This window comes from Microchirus variegatus (genome assembly GCF_963457635.1).
Source record: "Microchirus variegatus genome assembly, chromosome: 5".
NCBI classification, from domain to species: Eukaryota; Metazoa; Chordata; class Actinopteri; order Pleuronectiformes; family Soleidae; genus Microchirus; species Microchirus variegatus.
Genome location: NC_139806.1, coordinates 6,103,661 through 6,128,222, shown reverse-complemented (window position 1 = coordinate 6,128,222; position 24,562 = coordinate 6,103,661). Strand labels below are relative to the sequence as shown.

The window sequence follows — 24,562 nt, the reverse complement described above, 5'->3', positions numbered from 1 at the left end:
CGTTTCCTTGGCTGAAGCGGAGCTAACGCCAGTCGTGCAGCGACTCTGATCAGCTCCCTCGCCCTCGGGATCATCTCGGGCATCTTCTCAGATTTGATTGATAGTGTTTGTGCCAGAGGAGGCTCTTAGTCATGGATGTTAATTCACCTCAACACACGGTCATGCGTTGATTTATAGGTTGTGTACATGACGTCTCCCTACCCAATGATATGGGCTGCAATACAATTCAAGGACAATACTTTACGGCAAAGGTTATTGTATTTACCAAGGGTGCACCTGTGGCACAGAACTGGCATCTTATGACCTTTATGAACCTTGAAGTCTAAAACTTGAAACTTGTAGTTTGAGACTTGATATTTGAAGGTTAAGACTTGATATTTGAAGGTTAATATTCAAGTATTGAAGGTTGAGACTTGAGACTTGAACGTTGAAATTTGAGTCTCGAAGGTTGAGATTTGAGACTTGAAGGTTAAAACTTGAGACTTGGAGGTTGAGATTTGATATTTGAAGGTTAAGACTTAAGACTTGAACGTTGAAATTTGAGTCTTAAAGGTTGAGAAATGAGACTTGAAGGTTAAAACTTGATACCTGAAGGTTGAGACTTGAGTCTTGAAGGTTGAGTCTTGAAGGTTGAGTCTTGAAGGTTGATATTTGATACTTGAAGGTTCAGACTTGAGTCTTGAAGGTTGATACTTGAGTCTTGAAGGTTAAAACTTGATACTTGAAGGTTGAGACTTGAGACTTGAAGGTTGAGATTTGAGTCTTGAAGGTTGAGAAATGAGACTTGAAGGTTAAAACTTGATACTTGAAGGTTGAGACTTGAGTCTTGAAGGTTAAAACTTGATACTTGAAGGTTGAGATTTGAGTCTTGAAGGTTGAGACTTGAGTTTTGAAGTTTGCGATCAGTGTTTTGAAGTTTAAGATTTGAAACTTGAAGTTTGAGACTTGAAGGTTGAGATTTGAGACTTGAAGGTTGAGACGTGAGACTTGAAGACTATGACTTGATATTTGTGACTTACTCCCATCTCTGGTATAACCTTGATGTACGGATTTATTGCCGGTCTTTTGTAATAAACATGTTCATACAAACTGCCGACTTACTGAATACTATTATTCTTCATCGTCGCACAAGATCTACTGGTGCTTAAGTTCAATATTTGTGTCCTTTCTTCTGTTGGAACGGCATCAGCTATAATGCCCGTGGACATCAAAACCCTGTCTGCAACATAATGGATGAGGCGGGTAAAGAGAAACAGATGGAAGACAAACTGGGACAAATATAGACAGAGGCAGACAGAGGAGAGTGAGCTGAGGGGAAGCTGAACTCAACGCAGTCACACGGGGGGATTCATGACAGACGGACCACTTCTCTCTGCACGGCTGCTTTAATGACGGGCAGCAAACTCATTCAGCAGGACAAACAAATCACAGGGACAAACCTCAGCAGGCATCTGCCATCATACACACACATGCACTCACTAACTCTGCTGCCTGCTGGAAAATCTATACCCCTGCTTTGGAACAGCAATAAAACTGAGCACGTATAAAAACTGAAGGCCTTGTGCCTCGTCCCGATTCTACTGCAAAATCAGTAGGTAAAAATAAAAACGTGCGAGTGAAGTTATAAATCATGGTCCATGTTTCTTGACTATTTAAATAGATCATCAGCCAAATGGTTTTTAGCACCTGCAAGATAATCAAACTGGACGTGTGTAATAAAGTTAAGGAAATGTTGTTGTGGCTGGTTGTTCAACCGATTAATCTTATTAATGAGTTCCTTAGTTATATTACAGTCCTCTTTCTTTGGAGAAAGTTAATTCTACTGGCAGTTGTCACATCTGACACCGTCTGTTTCCAATCTTGCCCAGGACTTATAGAAAATTAAGTTTTTATTGCTACTTTAATTACAGAATTTTTTCAATTAAAAATGTAAAAAGTTGGGCTTTTAATTTGAAATTTCTGATGAACTGTATTTTTAAAAAATTGGATTTCCACTATGCAAGTAATCATGGATATCCTGAACACAACCCACCAATCTTGTCCAGAACCGTTGTAAAAAAAAAAAAGTTTTATTTCAGTTCAAAGTTGCGAATTTGAAATTTCTCAAATACTGTACAGTTGAAGTCTTTTATTTTGAAAACCGGATGCCGATTTCCTTACAAATCAGCCTGTGTAAGTGTCAGATTGCTGGACCACAGTTGTGATTTCCCACATTTATTTAAATGTATTCATCTGTTTCACTTCAAATCCTCTGGTTTATTGATGATAATGTTTGTTTTCTTTATTAAATGTGAACCCAGTGAAGTGAATATTGATCATCTTCAAACCAGACGTGATTTTTTTCGTTCATCATGAACACAATTGCTCAGACAACTTGCTGCGACTGCTCAGCCTTCATCAGCATCACTGCCGCTCATCAGCGGTCAGGAGGCTTTGATTGACAGGTGCGATGTTCATCTGAGCGTCACAACTCATTTTGACGAATGGCTCCTCGTCTGCAGCAGCGTCACAAACTGCAGTGGCGTGAAATTCACTTTAATTACTGTTGCTTATTTCAACCCTGATGTGTTTGTTGGCCCGTTTCATTCCAGCAGACACACGACTGCTTTGGTTTGTAGATGAGGAGATGATGAAGATGAAGATGAAGATGAAGATGATGATGATGATGAAGATGAATATGAAGATGGTGATGATGGTGATGGTGGTGGTGATGATGATGATGATGAAGATGATGATGATGATGAAGATGATGATGGTGAAGATGATGATGATGATGATGATGAAGATGATGATGGTGAAGATGAAGATGGTGATGATGATGATGATGATGATGAAGATGATGATGGTGGTGGTGATGGTGATGATGATGATGATGATGATGATGGTGATGATGAAGATGATGGTGATGATGATGGTGATGATGGTGGTGATGGTGATGATGATGATGAAGATGATAAAGATGAAGATGATGGTGATGATGATGAAGATGAGGGTGATGATGATGATGGTTATGAAGATGAAGATGGTGACGATGATGATGATGATGAAGGTGAGCAGATAGATTTAACATTTAGATTTAGTGTGTAGATTTAGGTTTAATATTTACATTTAAGATTTAGATTTAACATATAGATTTAATATTCATATTTTTTAGATTTTATTTTCATATTTAATATTTACATTTAAGAATTAGATTCAACATTTAGATTAATATTTATGTTTAGAATTTTGATTTAGATTTTTAGATTTTACATTTAGATGTAATATCAAGTCTTAGATGTACTTTAATATTTAGATTCAATATTTAGATTAAATTTTTTTGATTAAGCATTTAGATTAAGATTTTAGAGATACAGTTACATTTAAGATTTAGATGTTTAGTTTTAACATTTAGATTTAGATTTAATATTAAGATTGCATTTTTAGATTTAAATGTATTATTTAGAATTCACATTTATATTTAGATCAAATATTTGGAAATAACAAACGTTGCTGTATAAGTGGTTCACAAGACTATTTTAAGCTAAATGTGGCAAAGTGTTGTTGTTATTTACAGTGTTTTGTGAGAAAATGAAGTCGATCAGACAGGATGAGATTAATGGAATCAAAACAGTCACACTGACTATTATTATACTTGTGTAAGTAATGAATTCATAGAAGTTCGGTAAATGTGATTGTTTTGAATTTTGTTCTTAATCCTCATTGTGAATGTTATTGTTGTGCTTTGAGCTTGTTCTCTAGTCTCTACTCTGATGAATAACAAAACAACACATGCATTAGACATAACATATGTCTCTGTCACTGTTATTAATATTCATAACTGTAGAGGGCGTATAAGGGTTTGGCGCCTCTTTTATTATGTTGCAGTACAAAAATTATGAGAACACATTTTCATTAATTTACTCTGCTCTGTGTTCTTTCCAGTCGCCTCAGGGAATTCATACACGGGTGAAAAATACATTTGTCTTCTAATCTCTGTGCTGTTTCCTCAACTGGCTGCAGTTCATCACTGGTTAGAGAATTATGTTATATATGTTATGTTATGTTATGCAATGCATGTGACAGAAAATTTAGAAATATCCCTCGTTTGTTTTGTTTTTTTATGACAAATGTACGGTAAATAGTTCATTGCTAATTATTTTGGGGAAAGTCAAAGTGAAAGGTAGTTTGCAGCAGTCAGTGCTTGGATTGTGGCCTTTTTAGTTTATTCTGTGCTAAATGTGTTTGGAAAAACATGATAGTTTTCTGCCACAGTTGTTTGTCTGTTTGTTCATTTGTTTACTGGGGAAATTGTCGTGGACATTTTGCATAAAATCCATCTTTTCTGAAAATTGAATTGCGAAACATAAAATAAGCAGATGGGACTGTTTGTCTGATCCACTGAATCCCTCACAAACACACTTTATCTCACCGATCGCTCATAAAGCAATCGTGCTAATGTGATGTGCAGCGCTGGCCTCGGATACAACAGTAAATTCATTGAACAGAATCCTCGTTATTATGAGCAGAGCCTCATTTTTTTGAACCAGCAAATGAATTTTCATTGTCTCACAGTTGTGTGGCAAAATGATGTGCACACCCACTGCCAAACTGCTGTTGAAGATTATTAGGGTAATTTGATATTCAATAAATCCTTTGAATCATTGCTTTTCAGCAAAAAAAATGACAGTGTGGTTAGATGAGTCGATTGATTCATGTTCATTTAGGAAAATTATGCTTTTTTTCCCATTTAATTTCACGCGTTTTACGGAGTGAGCAAAGTGCTCACTCAGCCTGTAACATCACTGACTCATGTATGAAATCACCTCACATTTAATCAAAGCAGCCTGCAATGGATCCATTTGAACAGTATTTCCATGATGTTGTTTGTTACAGTTGAAACTAAGGAGCAGACTGATGGTGTTATGTCTTTGCATATTTACAAAACCATCAGTCACCGCTGAGTCTCACGATCTTTCAGAAGCTGTCTAAATCCATCAGGTTACATAACGGTTATGTTATAATTCAAGTCCATTGTGTTATATGGCTGTTTGTAAATCATGTTTAATCACGAAAAAGTACTGAATGTTACAAATTAAATAAAATTCACACGCAAATAATAACAAAAGTAATGGAGTCAAGCAAATAAATTATGAATAAATGAGTGATAAAGAAATTAAATAAATTAAAGATGAACAAGATATACACTAGAATTGTGAAACAAAACAAAATTTAGTATGTCGTCCAAAATGTGTAAAAAAAAAAGTTCAAAGTTTAGTATGTTGTCCAAATTTGACAATAAACTCATACAATACTATGTTGTCCCAGTGTAGAAGCACAAGGAGGGAATTGACTTATTGGATGACATCCTCAGCCTGAGGATGTCATCCAATTGGTCCAAAATTTGACAAAAACGTCATACTATACTATGTAGTACGTCATACTACACTATGTTGTCCACAATGTGACCATTTTTTGAAAAAAAAAATTTGGTCCAAAATTTGACAAAAACGACATACTATACTATGTCTAAATTTCTACATCTCCGTTAATGGGAGGAAGAGAGGGGGATAATGACATACCGGATCAGCCGCTCAACGTGGGATTCGAACCAGGGCCACCTGCAGAGGGGACAAAAGGTTCAACACATAGGGAAGGTCAGGTGCTCTACCATCTGAGCTAAAGGTGCAGTTCAGTAGCAGAGATTTGTAGTAAAATTTATTCAGTCGAATATTTGACAAAAACGACATACTATACTATGTCGTAGAAATCTGACCATTTCTTTGAAAAACATTTTTTTGGTCCAAAACTTGACAAAAACGTCATACTATACTATGTAGTACGTCACACTACACTATGTCGTCCACAATGTGACCATTTTTGGAAAAAAAAATTGGTCCAAAATTTGACAAAAACGACAATCTATACTATGTCGTCCAAAATCTGACCATTTTTTTGAAAAACATTTTTTTGGTCCAAAACTTGACAAAAACGTCATACTATACTATGTAGTACGTCATACTACACTATGTCGTCCACAATGTGACCATTTTTGGAAAAAGAAAATTGGTCCAAAATATGACAAAAACGACATACTATACTATGTCGTCCAAAATCTGACCATTTTTTTGAAACACATTTTTTTAGTCCTAAACTTGACAAAAACGTCATACTATACTATGTTGTACGTCATACTACACTATGTCGTCCACAATGTGACCATTTTTGGAAAAAAAAAATTGGTCCAAAATTTGACAAAAACAACATACTATACTATGTCGTCCAAAATCTGACCATTTCTTTGAAAAACATTTTTTTGGTCCAAAACTTGACAAAAACGTCATACTATACTATGTAGTACGTCATACTACACTATGTCGTCCACAATGTGACCATTTTTGGAAAAAGAAAATTGGTCCAAAATTTGACAAAAACGACATACTATACTATGTCGTCCAAAATCTGACCATTTCTTTGAAACACATTTTTTTGGTCCAAAACTTGACAAAAACGTCATACTATACTATGTAGTACGTCATACTATACTATGTCGTCCACAATGTGACCATTTTTGGAAAAAAAAAATTGGTCCAAAATTTGACAAAAACGACATACTATATACTATGTCGTCCAAAATCGGACCATTTTTTTGAAACACATTTTTTTAGTCCTAAACTTGACAAAAACGTCGTACTATACTATATAGTACGTCATACGACACTATGTCGTCCAAAATCTGACCATTTTTTTGAAAAACCTTTTTTTGGTCCAAAACTTGACAAAAACGTCATACTATACTATGTAGTACGTCATACTACACTATGCTGTCCACAATGTGACCATTTTTTGAAAATGAAAAATTGGTCCAAAATTTGACAAAAACGACATACTATACTATGTCGTCCAAAATCTGACAATTTTTTTGAAACACATTTTTTTGGTCCAAAACTTGACAAAAACGTCATACTATACTATGTAGTACGTCATACTACACTATGTCGTCCACAATGTGACCATTTTTGGAAAAAAAAAATTGGTCCAAAACTTGACAAAAACGTCATACTATACTATGTAGTACGTCATACTACACTATGTTGTCCACAATGTGACCATTTTTGGAAAAAAAAATTGGTCCAAAATTTGACAAAAACGACAATCTATACTATGTCGTCCAAAATCTGACCATTTTTTTGAAAAACCTTTTTTTGGTCCAAAACTTGACAAAAACGTCATACTATACTATGTAGTACGTCATACTACACTATGTCGTCCACAATGTGACCATTTTTTGAAAATAAAATTTGGTCCAAAATTTGACAAAAACGACATACTATATACTATGTCGTCCAAAATCTGAAAAAAAATTTGAAACACATTTTTTTGGTCCAAAACTTGACAAAAACGTCATACTATACTATGTAGTACGTCATACTACACTATGTCGTCCACAATGTGACAATTTTTTGAAAAAAAAGAATTGGTCCAAAATTTGACAAAAACGACATACTATACTATGTCGTCCAAAATCTGACCATTTTTTTGAAACACATTTTTTTAGTCCTAAACTTGACAAAAACGTCATACTTTACTATGTAGTACGTCATACTACACTATGTTGTCCACAATGTGACCATTTTTGGAAAAAAAAAAAAGGTCCAAAATTTGACAAAAATGACATACTATACTATGTTGTCCAAAATCTGACCATTTCTTTGAAAAACATTTTTTTGGTCCAAAACTTGACAAAAACGTCATACTATACTATGTAGTACGTCATACTACACTATGTCGTCCACAATGTGACCATTTTTGGAAAAAAAAAATTGGTCCAAAATTTGACAAAAACGACATACTATACTATGTCGTCCAAAATCTGACAATTTTTTTGAAACACATTTTTTTAGTCCTAAACTTGACAAAAACGTCGTACTATACTATATAGTACGTCATACTACACTATGTCGTCCAAAATCTGACCATTTTTTTGAAAAACCTTTTTTTGGTCCAAAACTTGACAAAAACGTCATACTATACTATGTAGTACGTCATACTACACTATGCTGTCCACAATGTGACCATTTTTTGAAAAAAAAAAATTGGTCCAAAATTTGACAAAAACGACATACTATACTATGTCGTCCAAAATCTGACAATTTTTTTGAAACACATTTTTTTGGTCCAAAACTTGACAAAAACGTCATACTATACTATTTAGTACGTCATACTACACTATGTCGTCCACAATGTGACCATTTTTGGAAAAAGAAAATTGGTCCAAAATTTGACAAAAACGACATACTATACTATGTCGTCCAAAATCTGACCATTTTTTTGAAACACATTTTTTTAGTCCTAAACTTGACAAAAACGTCATACTATACTATGTTGTACGTCATACTACACTATGTCGTCCACAATGTGACCATTTTTGGAAAAAAAAAATTGGTCCAAAATTTGACAAAAACAACATACTATACTATGTCGTCCAAAATCTGACCATTTTTTTGAAACACATTTTTTTGGTCCTAAACTTGAAAAGAACGTCATACTTTACTATGTAGTACGTCATACTACACTATGTCGTCCACAATGTGACCATTTTTGGAAAAAAAAAATTGGTCCAAAATTTGACAAAAACGACATACTATACTATGTCGTCCAAAATCTGACCATTTTTTTGAAACACATTTTTTTAGTCCTAAACTTGACAAAAACGTCATACTATACTATGTTGTACGTCATACTACACTATGTCGTCCACAATGTGACCATTTTTGGAAAAAAAAAATTGGTCCAAAATTTGACAAAAACAACATACTATACTATGTCGTCCAAAATCTGACCATTTCTTTGAAAAACATTTTTTTGGTCCAAAACTTGACAAGAACGTCATACTATACTTTGTAGTACGTCATACTACACTATGTCGTCCACAATGTGACCATTTTTGGGAAAAAAAAATTGGTCCAAAATTTGACAAAAACGACATACTATACTATACTATGTCGTCCAAAATCGGACAATTTTTTTGAAACACATTTTTTTGGTCCAAAACTTGACAAAAATGTCATTCTATACTATGTAGTACGTCATACTACACTATGCTGTCCACAATGTGCCCATTTTTTGAAAGAAAAAATTGGTCCAAAATTTGACAAAAACGACATACTATACTATGTCTAAATTTCTACATCTCCGTTAATGGGAGGAAGAGAGGGGGTTAATGACATACCGGATCAGCCGCTCGACGCGGGATTCGAACCAGGGCCACCTGCAGAGGGGACAAATGGTTCAACACATAGGGAAGGTCAGGTGCTCTACCATCTGAGCTAAAGGTGCAGTTCAGTAAAAGAGATTTTTAGTAACATTTATTCTGTCGAATATTTGACAAAAACAACATACTATGCTATGTCGTCCAAAATCTGACCATTTTTTTGAAAAACCTTTTTTTGGTCCAAAACTTGACAAAAACGTCATACTATACTATGTAGTACGTCATACTACACTATGTCGTCCACAATGTGACCATTTTTTGAAAATAAAATTTGGTCCAAAATTTGACAAAAACGACATACTATACTATGTCGTCCAAAATCTGACCATTTCTTTGAAAAACATTTTTTTGGTCCAAAACTTGACAAAAAAGTCATACTATACTATGTAGTACGTCATACTACACTATGTGACCCACAATGTGACCATTTTTGGAAAAAAAAAATTGGTCCAAAATTTGACAAAAACGACATACTATACTATGTCGTCCAAAATCTGACCATTTTTTGGAAACACATTTTTTTAGTCCTAAACTTGACAAAAACGTCGTACTATACTATATAGTACGTCATACTACACTATGTCGTCCAAAATCTGACCATTTTATTGAAAAACCTTTTTTTGGTCCAAAACTTGACAAAAACGTCATACTATACTATGTAGTACGTCATACTACACTATGTCGTCCACAATGTGACCATTTTTTGAAAATAAAATTTGGTCCAAAATTTGACAAAAACGACATACTATATACTATGTCGTCCAAAATCTGAAAAAAAATTTGAAACACATTTTTTTGGTCCAAAACTTGACAAAAACGTCATACTATACTATGTAGTACGTCATACTACACTATGTCGTCCACAATGTGACCATTTTTTGAAAAAAAAGAATTGGTCCAAAATTTGACAAAAACGACATACTATACTATGTCGTCCAAAATCTGACCATTTTTTTGAAACACATTTTTTTAGTCCTAAACTTGACAAAAACGTCATACTTTACTATGTAGTACGTCATACTACACTATGTTGTCCACAATGTGACCATTTTTGGAAAAAAAAAAAAGGTCCAAAATTTGACAAAAATGACATACTATACTATGTTGTCCAAAATCTGACCATTTCTTTGAAAAACATTTTTTTGGTCCAAAACTTGACAAAAACGTCATACTATACTATGTAGTACGTCATACTACACTATGTCGTCCACAATGTGACCATTTTTGGAAAAAAAAAATTGGTCCAAAATTTGACAAAAACGACATACTATACTATGTCGTCCAAAATCTGACAATTTTTTTGAAACACATTTTTTTAGTCCTAAACTTGACAAAAACGTCGTACTATACTATATAGTACGTCATACTACACTATGTCGTCCAAAATCTGACCATTTTTTTGAAAAACCTTTTTTTGGTCCAAAACTTGACAAAAACGTCATACTATACTATGTAGTACGTCATACTACACTATGCTGTCCACAATGTGACCATTTTTTGAAAAAAAAAAATTGGTCCAAAATTTGACAAAAACGACATACTATACTATGTCGTCCAAAATCTGACAATTTTTTTGAAACACATTTTTTTGGTCCAAAACTTGACAAAAACGTCATACTATACTATTTAGTACGTCATACTACACTATGTCGTCCACAATGTGACCATTTTTGGAAAAAAAAAATTGGTCCAAAACTTGACAAAAACGTCATACTATACTATGTAGTACGTCATACTACACTATGTTGTCCACAATGTGACCATTTTTGGAAAAAAAAATTGGTCCAAAATTTGACAAAAACGACAATCTATACTATGTCGTACAAAATCTGACCATTTTTTTGAAAAACATTTTTTTGGTCCAAAACTTGACAAAAACGTCATACTATACTATGTAGTACGTCATACTACACTATGTCGTCCACAATGTGACCATTTTTGGAAAAAGAAAATTGGTCCAAAATTTGACAAAAACGACATACTATACTATGTCGTCCAAAATCTGACCATTTTTTTGAAACACATTTTTTTAGTCCTAAACTTGACAAAAACGTCATACTATACTATGTTGTACGTCATACTACACTATGTCGTCCACAATGTGACCATTTTTGGAAAAAAAAAATTGGTCCAAAATTTGACAAAAACAACATACTATACTATGTCGTCCAAAATCTGACCATTTTTTTGAAACACATTTTTTTGGTCCTAAACTTGAAAAGAACGTCATACTTTACTATGTAGTACGTCATACTACACTATGTCGTCCACAATGTGACCATTTTTGGAAAAAAAAATTGGTCCAAAATTTGACAAAAACGACATACTATACTATGTCGTCCAAAATCTGACCATTTTTTTGAAACACATTTTTTTAGTCCTAAACTTGACAAAAACGTCATACTATACTATGTTGTACGTCATACTACACTATGTCGTCCACAATGTGACCATTTTTGGAAAAAAAAAATTGGTCCAAAATTTGACAAAAACAACATACTATACTATGTCGTCCAAAATCTGACCATTTCTTTGAAAAACATTTTTTTGGTCCAAAACTTGACAAAAACGTCATACTATACTTTGTAGTACGTCATACTACACTATGTCGTCCACAATGTGACCATTTTTGGGAAAAAAAAATTGGTCCAAAATTTGACAAAAACGACATACTATACTATACTATGTCGTCCAAAATCGGACAATTTTTTTGAAACACATTTTTTTGGTCCAAAACTTGACAAAAATGTCATTCTATACTATGTAGTACGTCATACTACACTATGCTGTCCACAATGTGCCCATTTTTTGAAAGAAAAAATTGGTCCAAAATTTGACAAAAACGACATACTATACTATGTCTAAATTTCTACATCTCCGTTAATGGGAGGAAGAGAGGGGGTTAATGACATACCGGATCAGCCGCTCGACGCGGGATTCGAACCAGGGCCACCTGCAGAGGGGACAAATGGTTCAACACATAGGGAAGGTCAGGTGCTCTACCATCTGAGCTAAAGGTGCAGTTCAGTAAAAGAGATTTTTAGTAACATTTATTCTGTCGAATATTTGACAAAAACAACATACTATGCTATGTCGTCCAAAATCTGACCATTTTTTTGAAAAACCTTTTTTTGGTCCAAAACTTGACAAAAACGTCATACTATACTATGTAGTACGTCATACTACACTATGTCGTCCACAATGTGACCATTTTTTGAAAATAAAATTTGGTCCAAAATTTGACAAAAACGACATACTATACTATGTCGTCCAAAATCTGACCATTTCTTTGAAAAACATTTTTTTGGTCCAAAACTTGACAAAAACGTCATACTATACTATGTAGTACGTCATACTACACTATGTCGTCCACAATGTGACCATTTTTGGAAAAAAAAAATTGGTCCAAAATTTGACAAAAACGACATACTATACTATGTCGTCCAAAATCTGACCATTTTTTGGAAACACATTTTTTTAGTCCTAAACTTGACAAAAACGTCGTACTATACTATATAGTACGTCATACTACACTATGTCGTCCAAAATCTGACCATTTTATTGAAAAACCTTTTTTTGGTCCAAAACTTGACAAAAACGTCATACTATACTATGTAGTACGTCATACTACACTATGTCGTCCACAATGTGACCATTTTTGGAAAAAAAAAATTGGTCCAAAACTTGACAAAAACGTCATACTATACTATGTAGTACGTCATACTACACTATGACGTCCACAATGTGACCATTTTTTGAAAATAAAATTTGGTCCAAAATTTGACAAAAACGACATACTATACTATGTCGTCCAAAATCTGACCATTTCTTTGAAAAACATTTTTTTGGTCCAAAACTTGACAAAAACGTCATACTATACTATGTAGTACGTCATACTACACTATGTCGTCCACAATGTGACCATTTTTGGAAAAAAAAAATTGGTCCAAAATTTGACAAAAACGACATACTATACTATGTCGTCCAAAATCTGACCATTTTTTGGAAACACATTTTTTTAGTCCTAAACTTGACAAAAACGTCGTACTATACTATATAGTACGTCATACTACACTATGTCGTCCAAAATCTGACCATTTTATTGAAAAACCTTTTTTTGGTCCAAAACTTGACAAAAACGTCATACTATACTATGTAGTACGTCATACTACACTATGTCGTCCACAATGTGACCATTTTTTGAAAATAAAATTTGGTCCAAAATTTGACAAAAACGACATACTATATACTATGTCGTCCAAAATCTGAAAAAAAATTTGAAACACATTTTTTTGGTCCAAAACTTGACAAAAACGTCATACTATACTATGTAGTACATCATACTACACTATGTCGTCCACAATGTGACCATTTTTTGAAAAAAAAGAATTGGTCCAAAATTTGACAAAAACGACATACTATACTATGTCGTCCAAAATCTGACCATTTTTTTGAAACACATTTTTTTAGTCCTAAACTTGACAAAAACGTCATACTTTACTATGTAGTACGTCATACTACACTATGTTGTCCACAATGTGACCATTTTTGGAAAAAAAAAAAAAGGTCCAAAATTTGACAAAAATGACATACTATACTATGTTGTCCAAAATCTGACCATTTCTTTGAAAAACATTTTTTTGGTCCAAAACTTGACAAAAACGTCATACTATACTATGTAGTACGTCATACTACACTATGTCGTCCACAATGTGACCATTTTTGGAAAAAAAAAATTGGTCCAAAATTTGACAAAAACGACATACTATACTATGTCGTCCAAAATCTGACAATTTTTTTGAAACACATTTTTTTAGTCCTAAACTTGACAAAAACGTCGTACTATACTATATAGTACGTCATACTACACTATGTCGTCCAAAATCTGACCATTTTTTTGAAAAACCTTTTTTTGGTCCAAAACTTGACAAAAACGTCATACTATACTATGTAGTACGTCATACTACACTATGCTGTCCACAATGTGACCATTTTTTGAAAAAAAAAAATTGGTCCAAAATTTGACAAAAACGACATACTATACTATGTCGTCCAAAATCTGACAATTTTTTTGAAACACATTTTTTTGGTCCAAAACTTGACAAAAACGTCATACTATACTATTTAGTACGTCATACTACACTATGTCGTCCACAATGTGACCATTTTTGGAAAAAAAAAATTGGTCCAAAACTTGACAAAAACGTCATACTATACTATGTAGTACGTCATACTACACTATGTTGTCCACAATGTGACCATTTTTGGAAAAAAAAATTGGTCCAAAATTTGACAAAAACGACAATCTATACTATGTCGTACAAAATCTGACCATTTTTTTGAAAAACATTTTTTTGGTCCAAAACTTGACAAAAACGTCATACTATACTATGTAGTACGTCATACTACACTATGTCGTCCACAATGTGACCATTTTTGGAAAAAGAAAATTGGTCCAAAACTTGACAAAAACGTCATACTATACTATGTAGTACGTCATACTACACTATGTCGTCCACAATGTGACCATTTTTGGAAAAAAAAAATTGGTCCAAAACTTGACAAAAACGTCATACTATACTATGTAGTACGTCATACTACACTATGTTGTCCACAATGTGACCATTTTTGGAAAAAAAAATTGGTCCAAAATTTGACAAAAACGACAATCTATACTATGTCGTCCAAAATCTGACCATTTTTTTGAAAAACATTTTTTTGGTCCAAAACTTGACAAAAACGTCATACTATACTATGTAGTACGTCATACTACACTATGTCGTCCACAATGTGACCATTTTTGGAAAAAGAAAATTGGTCCAAAATTTGACAAAAACGACATACTATACGATGTCGTCCAAAATCTGACCATTTTTTTGAAACACGTTTTTTTAGTCCTAAACTTGACAAAAACGTCATACTATACTATGTTGTATGTCATACTACACTATGTCGTCCACAATGTGACCATTTTTGGAAAAAAAAAATTGGTCCAAAATTTGACAAAAACAACATACTATACTATGTCGTCCAAAATCTGACCATTTTTTTGAAACACATTTTTTTGGTCCTAAACTTGAAAAGAACGTCATACTTTACTATGTTGTACGTCATACTACACTATGTCGTCCACAATGTGACCATTTTTGGAAAAAAAAAATTGGTCCAAAATTTGACAAAAACAACATACTATACTATGTCGTCCAAAATCTGACCATTTCTTTGAAAAACATTTTTTTGGTCCAAAACTTGACAAAAACGTCATACTATACTTTGTAGTACGTCATACTACACTATGTCGTCCACAATGTGACCATTTTTGGGAAAAAAAAATTGGTCCAAAATTTGACAAAAACGACATACTATACTATACTATGTCGTCCAAAATCGGACAATTTTTTTGAAACACATTTTTTTGGTCCAAAACTTGACAAAAATGTCATTCTATACTATGTAGTACGTCATACTACACTATGCTGTCCACAATGTGCCCATTTTTTGAAAGAAAAAATTGGTCCAAAATTTGACAAAAACGACATACTATACTATGTCTAAATTTCTACATCTCCGTTAATGGGAGGAAGAGAGGGGGTTAATGACATACCGGATCAGCCGCTCGACGCGGGATTCGAACCAGGGCCACCTGCAGAGGGGACAAATGGTTCAACACATAGGGAAGGTCAGGTGCTCTACCATCTGAGCTAAAGGTGCAGTTCAGTAAAAGAGATTTTTAGTAACATTTATTCTGTCGAATATTTGACAAAAACAACATACTATGCTATGTCGTCCAAAATCTGACCATTTTTTTGAAAAACCTTTTTTTGGTCCAAAACTTGACAAAAACGTCATACTATACTATGTAGTACGTCATACTACACTATGTCGTCCACAATGTGACCATTTTTTGAAAATAAAATTTGGTCCAAAATTTGACAAAAACGACATACTATACTATGTCGTCCAAAATCTGACCATTTCTTTGAAAAACATTTTTTTGGTCCAAAACTTGACAAAAACGTCATACTATACTATGTAGTACGTCATACTACACTATGTCGTCCACAATGTGACCATTTTTGGAAAAAAAAAATTGGTCCAAAATTTGACAAAAACGACATACTATACTATGTCGTCCAAAATCTGACCATTTTTTGGAAACACATTTTTTTAGTCCTAAACTTGACAAAAACGTCGTACTATACTATATAGTACGTCATACTACACTATGTCGTCCAAAATCTGACCATTTTATTGAAAAACCTTTTTTTGGTCCAAAACTTGACAAAAACGTCATACTATACTATGTAGTACGTCATACTACACTATGTCGTCCACAATGTGACCATTTTTGGAAAAAAAAAATTGGTCCAAAACTTGACAAAAACGTCATACTATACTATGTAGTACGTCATACTACACTATGTCGTCCACAATGTGACCATATTTGAAAAAAAATTTGGTCCAAAATTTGACAAAAACGACATACTATACTATGTCGTCCAAAATCGGACAATTTTTTTGAAACACATTTTTTTGGTCCAAAACTTGACAAAAATGTCATTCTATACTATGTAGTACGTCATACTACACTATGCTGTCCACAATATGAACATTTTTTGAAAAAAAAAAATTGGTCCAAAATTTGACAAAAACGACAATCTATACTATGTCGTACAAAATCTGACCATTTTTTTGAAAAACATTTTTTTGGTCCAAAACTTGACAAAAACGTCATACTATACTATGTAGTACGTCATACTACACTATGTCGTCCACAATGTGACCATTTTTGGAAAAAGAAAATTGGTCCAAAACTTGACAAAAACGTCATACTATACTATGTAGTACGTCATACTACACTATGTCGTCCACAATGTGACCATTTTTGGAAAAAAAAAATTGGTCCAAAACTTGACAAAAACGTCATACTATACTATGTAGTACGTCATACTACACTATGTTGTCCACAATGTGACCATTTTTGGAAAAAAAAATTGGTCCAAAATTTGACAAAAACGACAATCTATACTATGTCGTCCAAAATCTGACCATTTTTTTGAAAAACATTTTTTTGGTCCAAAACTTGACAAAAACGTCATACTATACTATGTAGTACGTCATACTACACTATGTCGTCCACAATGTGACCATTTTTGGAAAAAGAAAATTGGTCCAAAATTTGACAAAAACGACATACTATACGATGTCGTCCAAAATCTGACCATTTTTTTGAAACACGTTTTTTTAGTCCTAAACTTGACAAAAACGTCATACTATACTATGTTGTATGTCATACTACACTATGTCGTCCACAATGTGACCATTTTTGGAAAAAAAAAATTGGTCCAAAATTTGACAAAAACAACATACTATACTATGTCGTCCAAAATCTGACCATTTTTTTGAAACACATTTTTTTGGTCCTAAACTTGAAAAGAACGTCATACTTTACTATGTTGTACGTCATACTACACTATGTCGTCCACAATGTGACCATTTTTGGAAAAAAAAAATTGGTCCAAAATTTGACAAAAACAACATACTATACTATGTCGTCCAAAATCTGACCATTTCTTTGAAAAACATTTTTTTGGTCCAAAACTTGACAAAAACGTCATACTATACTTTGTAGTACGTCATACTACACTATGTCGTCCACAATGTGACCATTTTTGGGAAAAAAAAATTGGTCCAAAATTTGACAAAAACGACATACTATACTATACTATGTCGTCCAAAATCGGACAATTTTTTTGAAACACATTTTTTTGGTCCAAAACTTGACAAAAATGTCATTCTATACTATGTAGTACGTCATACTACACTATGCTGTCCACAATGTGCCCATTTTTTGAAAGAAAAAATTGGTCCAAAATTTGACAAAAACGACATACTATACTATGTCTAAATTTCTACATCTCCGTTAATGGGAGGAAGAGAGGGGGTTAATGACATACCGGATCAGCCGCTCGACGCGGGATTCGAACCAGGGCCACCTGCAGAGGGGACAAATGGTTCAACACATAGGGAAGGTCAGGTGCTCTACCATCTGAGCTAAAGGTGCAGTTCAGTAAAAGAGATTTTTAGTAACATTTATTCTGTCGAATATTTGACAAAAACAACATACTATGCTATGTCGTCCAAAATCTGACCATTTTTTTGAAAAACCTTTTTTTGGTCCAAAACTTGACAAAAACGTCATACTATACTATGTAGTACGTCATACTACACTATGTCGTCCACAATGTGACCATTTTTTGAAAATAAAATTTGGTCCAAAATTTGACAAAAACGACATACTATACTATGTCGTCCAAAATCTGACCATTTCTTTGAAAAACATTTTTTTGGTCCAAAACTTGACAAAAACGTCATACTATACTATGTAGTACGTCATACTACACTATGTCGTCCACAATGTGACCATTTTTGGAAAAAAAAAATTGGTCCAAAATTTGACAAAAACGACATACTATACTATGTCGTCCAAAATCTGACCATTTTTTGGAAACACATTTTTTTAGTCCTAAACTTGACAAAAACGTCGTACTATACTATATAGTACGTCATACTACACTATGTCGTCCAAAATCTGACCATTTTATTGAAAAACCTTTTTTTGGTCCAAAACTTGACAAAAACGTCATACTATACTATGTAGTACGTCATACTACACTATGTCGTCCACAATGTGACCATTTTTGGAAAAAAAAAATTGGTCCAAAACTTGACAAAAACGTCATACTATACTATGTAGTACGTCATACTACACTATGTCGTCCACAATGTGACCATATTTGAAAAAAAATTTGGTCCAAAATTTGACAAAAACGACATACTATACTATGTCGTCCAAAATCGGACAATTTTTTTGAAACACATTTTTTTGGTCCAAAACTTGACAAAAATGTCATTCTATACTATGTAGTACGTCATACTACACTATGCTGTCCACAATATGAACATTTTTTGAAAAAAAAAATTTGGTCCAAAATTTGACAAAAACGACATACTATACTATGTCTAAATTTCTACAACTCCGTTAATGGGAGGAAGAGAGGGGGATAATGACATACCGGATCAGCCGCTCGACGCGGGATACGAACCAGCGCCACCTGCAGAGGGGACAAAATTTTCATTACATAGGGAAGGTCGGGTGCTCTACCATCTGAGCTAAAGTTGCAGTTCAGTAGAAGAGATTTTTAGTAACATTTATTCAGTCGAATATTTGACAAAAACAACATACTATACTATGTCGTCCAAAATCGGACAATTTTTTTGAAACACAATTTTTTAGTCCTAAACTTGACAAAAAACGTCATACTATACTATGTAGTACGTCATACTACACTATGTCGTCCACAATGTGACCATTTTTTGAAAAAAACAAATTGGTCCAAAATTTGACAAAAAAACGACATACTATACTGTCGTCCAAAATCTGACAATTTTTTTGAAACACATTTTTTTAGTCCTAAACTTGACAAAAACGTCATACTATACTATTTAGTACGTCATACTACACTATGTCGTCCACAATGTGACCATTTTTGGAAAAAAAAAATTGGTCCAAAATTTGACAAAAACGACATACTATGCTGTCGTCCAAAATCTGACCATTTTTTTGAAAAACATTTTTTTAGTCCAAAACTTGACAAAAACGACATACTATACTATGTCGTCAAAAATCTGAAATTTTTTTTGAAAATCATTTTATTAGTCCAAAACTTGACAAAAACGTCATACTATACTATGTAGTATGTCATACTGCACTATGTCGTCCACAATGTGACCATTTTTTGAAAAAGAAAATTTGGTCCAAAATTTGACAAAAACGACATACTATACTATGTCGTCCAAAATCTGACAATTTTTTTGAAACACATTTTTTTTGTCCAAAACTTGACAAAAATGTCATTCTATACTATGTAGTACGTCATACTACACTATGCTGTCCACAATATGACAATTTTTTGAAAAAAAAAATTGGTCCAAAATTTGACAAAAACGACATACTATATACTATGTCGTCAAAAATCTGAAAAAAAATTTGAAAATCATTTTATTAGTCCAAAACTTGACAAAAACGTCATACTATACTATGTAGTATGTCATACTGCACTATGTCGTCCACAATGTGACCATTTTTTGAAAAAGAAAATTTGGTCCAAAACTTGACAAAAATGTCATTCTATACTATGTAGTACGTCATACCACACTATGTCGTCCAAAAATGATCAAAATTGGTCAAAAACGTCATCCGTCGTCCAATATTTCACAAAAAGCCATAGTTTAGTATGTCTTAAAACATCCAAGTTACTGTCAAGGTAGGATTCGAAACTTCGACATACTTTCGTATGTTGTCCAAAAATAGTCAAAATTGGTCAAAAACATCATGGTATAGTATATCATCCAAAAATGGTCACAAACGACATAGTATATTATGTTGTCCAAAGATGGTCAAAATTGTTCAAAAACATCATAGTATAGTATGTCGTCCATAAATGGTCAAAAACTACATGGTATAGTATGTCGTCCAAAATTGGTCAAAATTGTCAAAAACGTCATGGTATAGTATATTGTCCAAAAATGATCAAACATGTCATGGTATAGTATGTCGTCCAAAAATCGTAAAAATTGGTCAAAAACATTGTATAGTATATCATCCAAAAATGGTCAGAAACGACATAGTATATCATGTCGTCCAGAAATGGTGAAAAATTGGTCAAAAACATCATAGTATAGTATGTCATCCAAAAATGGTCAAAAACGACATAGTATATTATGTCTTCCAAAAATTGTCAAAATTGGTCAAAAACATCATAGAATAGTATGTTGTCCAAAAATGGTAAAAAAATTGGTCAAAAACATCATGGTATAGTATATCATCCAAAATGGTCACAAGCGACACAAATGATGTCATTTTAAATCACAAAGTCAGGAAACATTTAATATCTGTGATAAACGAAGGTCTGGTCTGTTGAGGTTCGTGTAGTAGAGAAAGCAACAATTCTACAAGTTTGTGTTTTTGTGAGGTTTTTATTTGGGACAAAATCACGAGCAGTGAAATGAATGAGACCAAAAATAAGTGAAAGAAACAGCCACAGAATGCAATCGCTGCTCTTTTAACAACTCGAATCTATTTTAGTTTGCAGAACTCGGCTGTGGATCCAAAATATAAAAGCCCGACTCCGGCACGGAGAGGCTGAGTGAACTTGGTCTGGACTCTGTGGAGGAGAGTCATGGAGACGGAGACGCTGAAGAAGGACAGCGTCCCCGCACTGTGATCCAGGTACACGCCCACTCTGGAGGACGCGCCACCTGAGCCCTCAGCGCTGACTCTGTTGTGAAGAAAATTACAACAGTTTGGGTAACAATCCAACACCCAAGACTGGTCATTGTATCCGAATCCACATTCTCCCGAGCGTCCTGTTCTGCTGATGTTCTCGTACGCGACCGCCACACCAACGCCGCCGCCTCCTCTCCACTCCACCTCCCAGTAACAACGTCCAGTCAGACCCTCTTTGCTCAGCACCTGCCACTCATCCACGAATCTGTCTGGGTGACGGGGATAAGACTGTTCTTCCGCCGTTATTGTCACTTTTTTATTTCCCTCAGATAACAACAGACGTCTTTGTACCGTGTTTGGATCGACTGTAATGTCCTTTGCGTATCGTAAGAACTCGGCTCTGGTCTTGGGCTCTGGTTGCGGCAGAGACGCTTCCACTGGAGTCTTTGAGATGTTCGCCCATGTTCCAAAGTTCTGTTGTTGATGACCCATTTCTGACACGACTGTCATGTCGTCTGTGAGCCTTAGAGGCTGCATGTTGGTGCCGGAGTGAGTGGATTGACTGAAAGCTGGCGGTGACAAGTTGTCGACCAAAAATTGATTGGAACGCTGAGGTCGTGTGATCTGATGAGATCTGAACGCACCGCCGTCCTCCAGCTTCACAGTCACGACCTTTTGTTCGAGCACCTTCACGTCCCTCTCTCTATCCCGGAGCCTCCGCTGGATTTCTTGCCGACTCCACTCGAGCTCCCGCTGCCTCCGCGTCCTTTCCGCTGCAGCCGAGACCGCGTCGTGGCCTCTGTGTTGATCGTCGCAGCAGAGACGACAGATGAGCTGCTGATCCGTGCGGCAGAACATCACCATCGCCTCGTTGTGACGAGGGCAGACGTTCTCCGGGAGCTTCTCGGGTGGATCCGCAAGCTGGTGCTTTTTAAACGGTGGCGATCCATGGCGAGAGGGATGAGGTTTTTCGCAGTGAGAGGGCGAACAGAACGAACAGCACTTTGTAGCTTTCGATCTCCTCCTCTTCCCGACGCCATGGACCTCATCTACAGACTCAGCATAGCAGTGATCGGCAGGAGGACCTTGGAGTCTGGTCTTCTTCGGCTTCTCCTCCTCCAAAACGGTTACCACAATGTTTTTCACGAGGTCCGGCGTGAAGGTCTGTCGACACTGAGGGCAGCTGTAGGTCGTGCCCTCGTCCTGTCGGTCCCACTGGGTTTTGATACAGTTCATACAATAGATGTGTCCGCAAGGAACAGCCACTGGATCGCTCAGTCGATCCTGACAGATCGAGCACGTTTTTGCTTCCTCCTCCCTCTGAACTCCTTTCTGAACCTTCCGACTTCCCTTAGGTCGTCCCCTCTTTCTCTTAGCTAAGTGTCCAGGCTCCTGGAATGTCTCATTGCCTGTTGTCTTTGGTGTTTTATAGCAATTTGCAACCATCATGGTTTCTTCTCTCTCTCCTTTGCAGACTTGTAGGTTGGTAGGTTGGTTGGTATTGGTGTTTAATGGCAGTCTTTGGCTCATTTCTTTCAGTGTGGAAAGGGACCTTGAAAACAACAGTAGTTGTAGAGTTGAGTAACTGGGAAATTACTGTTTTCACGTCAAAGGAGCAAAGCCTTCAGGATTACCAAATTCCCCTCAGATCAAAGACACAGGAGATACAACTGGAATTTTAGGATGAAGGCACTTTCAAAGGCATCAAAGTGCATGATCAGACAGTTAGTAGCGTCGTTCCCCAATGACAACAAGCACATCAGTGACTTTTGTCTGGTTTGTTGTTAGCACAGTTCTTATCCTCTCATGTCCTAAGTCTCATCCCAACGCAGTTCTAAGTCCCTCAGCTTCTTCTTGCCGTTCAACACCAGCATGGATCTTCCACACTCACTCGAGTGGCTTCTTCTTATAACGTACAGCAGGCTGTGCACAGAGAAATACGCTGCTGCCCTCCACTGCCCAAAGTCCTCACTCACAGCTCAAAGTTCTTTACCACAGCTCATCAAGCCCCTCATCACAGCTCCTTGATGTTTGGTTCTCCTTCTAATAATAATAATAAAGTCCAGCTGGCTGCACACTGACACATGCAATGCTGCAGTTGGAAGTTCTTAATCATAGTTCCAACTTCTTTACCACTGTTCTTCTCATCTCCTCGGTCCAAAGCCTTCTAAACACTGTACGAAGCTCCAAGTATTCCTACGTTGTCATACTTTTATCCTGATTTTTATTGTTTCTTTAGCCTCCACTCATCTCCTCCCCCAGTTCGAAGTTCTTCAAGAACTTCAGTCTTTTGAAACCTTTGTCGAATGCTGCGTTCCAGAGCCCATCCAAACAAATGGGATGTGGGACTTATCCTACCTGATTTGTACTAGCTCCTACTTCAAAGCGTTCCAGCAATTGAAGTCGAATGTTAGAAAACATGGGACGACCGCAGCGCTTTAGATTTGTTTGAAGAGGCATTTTGACTGTCAGCAAATCAGTCTACTTAAATACACAAGCAAGCCGTATATGTAAAAGCGATACATATAACGTCATGAGTATACTTTTACCGTAGCCCTACATATCCATGCTAATGGATAACAACGACATAATTTCACGCCATAACATGAAAAACAAGTTGTGATAAAATAGCTGTGGCTAAAACAACTCTATACGCAGAAAAGTAAAGTTTATAGCCTATTCATGCGACTCCATGGGAGCCGCCATTATTCCCCGACGTCATTTTGGTTTAGTCGGGTAGGTCGATCATCCACGACTTCGCGAGTAGGAAGTCCCACTTTGACAGGCATTCCAGTGAACTTTTTCTCGTTGGAGGTAGGATATGTCCCACGTCCAACTGGTTTGGATGGGCTCTACCGCAGCAGAAGACCAGAAGGATATTATTTGGTAAGACCGTGTTGAAGAACTTCAAACAGTTCAAAGAAGACATTATTAGTAAAGCATCAGACATCATGAGCCTTAAACTGATTATTGTTGACATTGTTTTTGTTTTATTTTGTACAGTCAAGTTAGATGTCGCA

The 24,562-nt window shown here is 35.2% G+C and overlaps 1 protein-coding gene across 1 annotated transcript; it reads right to left on the bottom strand.

Annotated features, from left to right (window-relative positions):
- Positions 1–5,573: 5,573 nt before the first annotated feature.
- On the bottom strand, positions 5,574–22,988 carry LOC310926724 (tripartite motif-containing protein 16-like; the record flags this gene model as incomplete). The annotated part of the gene is made up of 7 exons (XM_083888911.1): positions 5,574–5,600; positions 9,212–9,250; positions 12,168–12,206; positions 15,858–15,896; positions 18,211–18,249; positions 19,330–19,368; positions 21,444–22,988. 7 exons carry the CDS (start codon positions 22,986–22,988, stop codon positions 5,574–5,576), a joined length of 1,767 nt encoding a protein of 588 aa, XP_083745037.1.
- Positions 22,989–24,562: the final 1,574 nt, after the last annotated feature.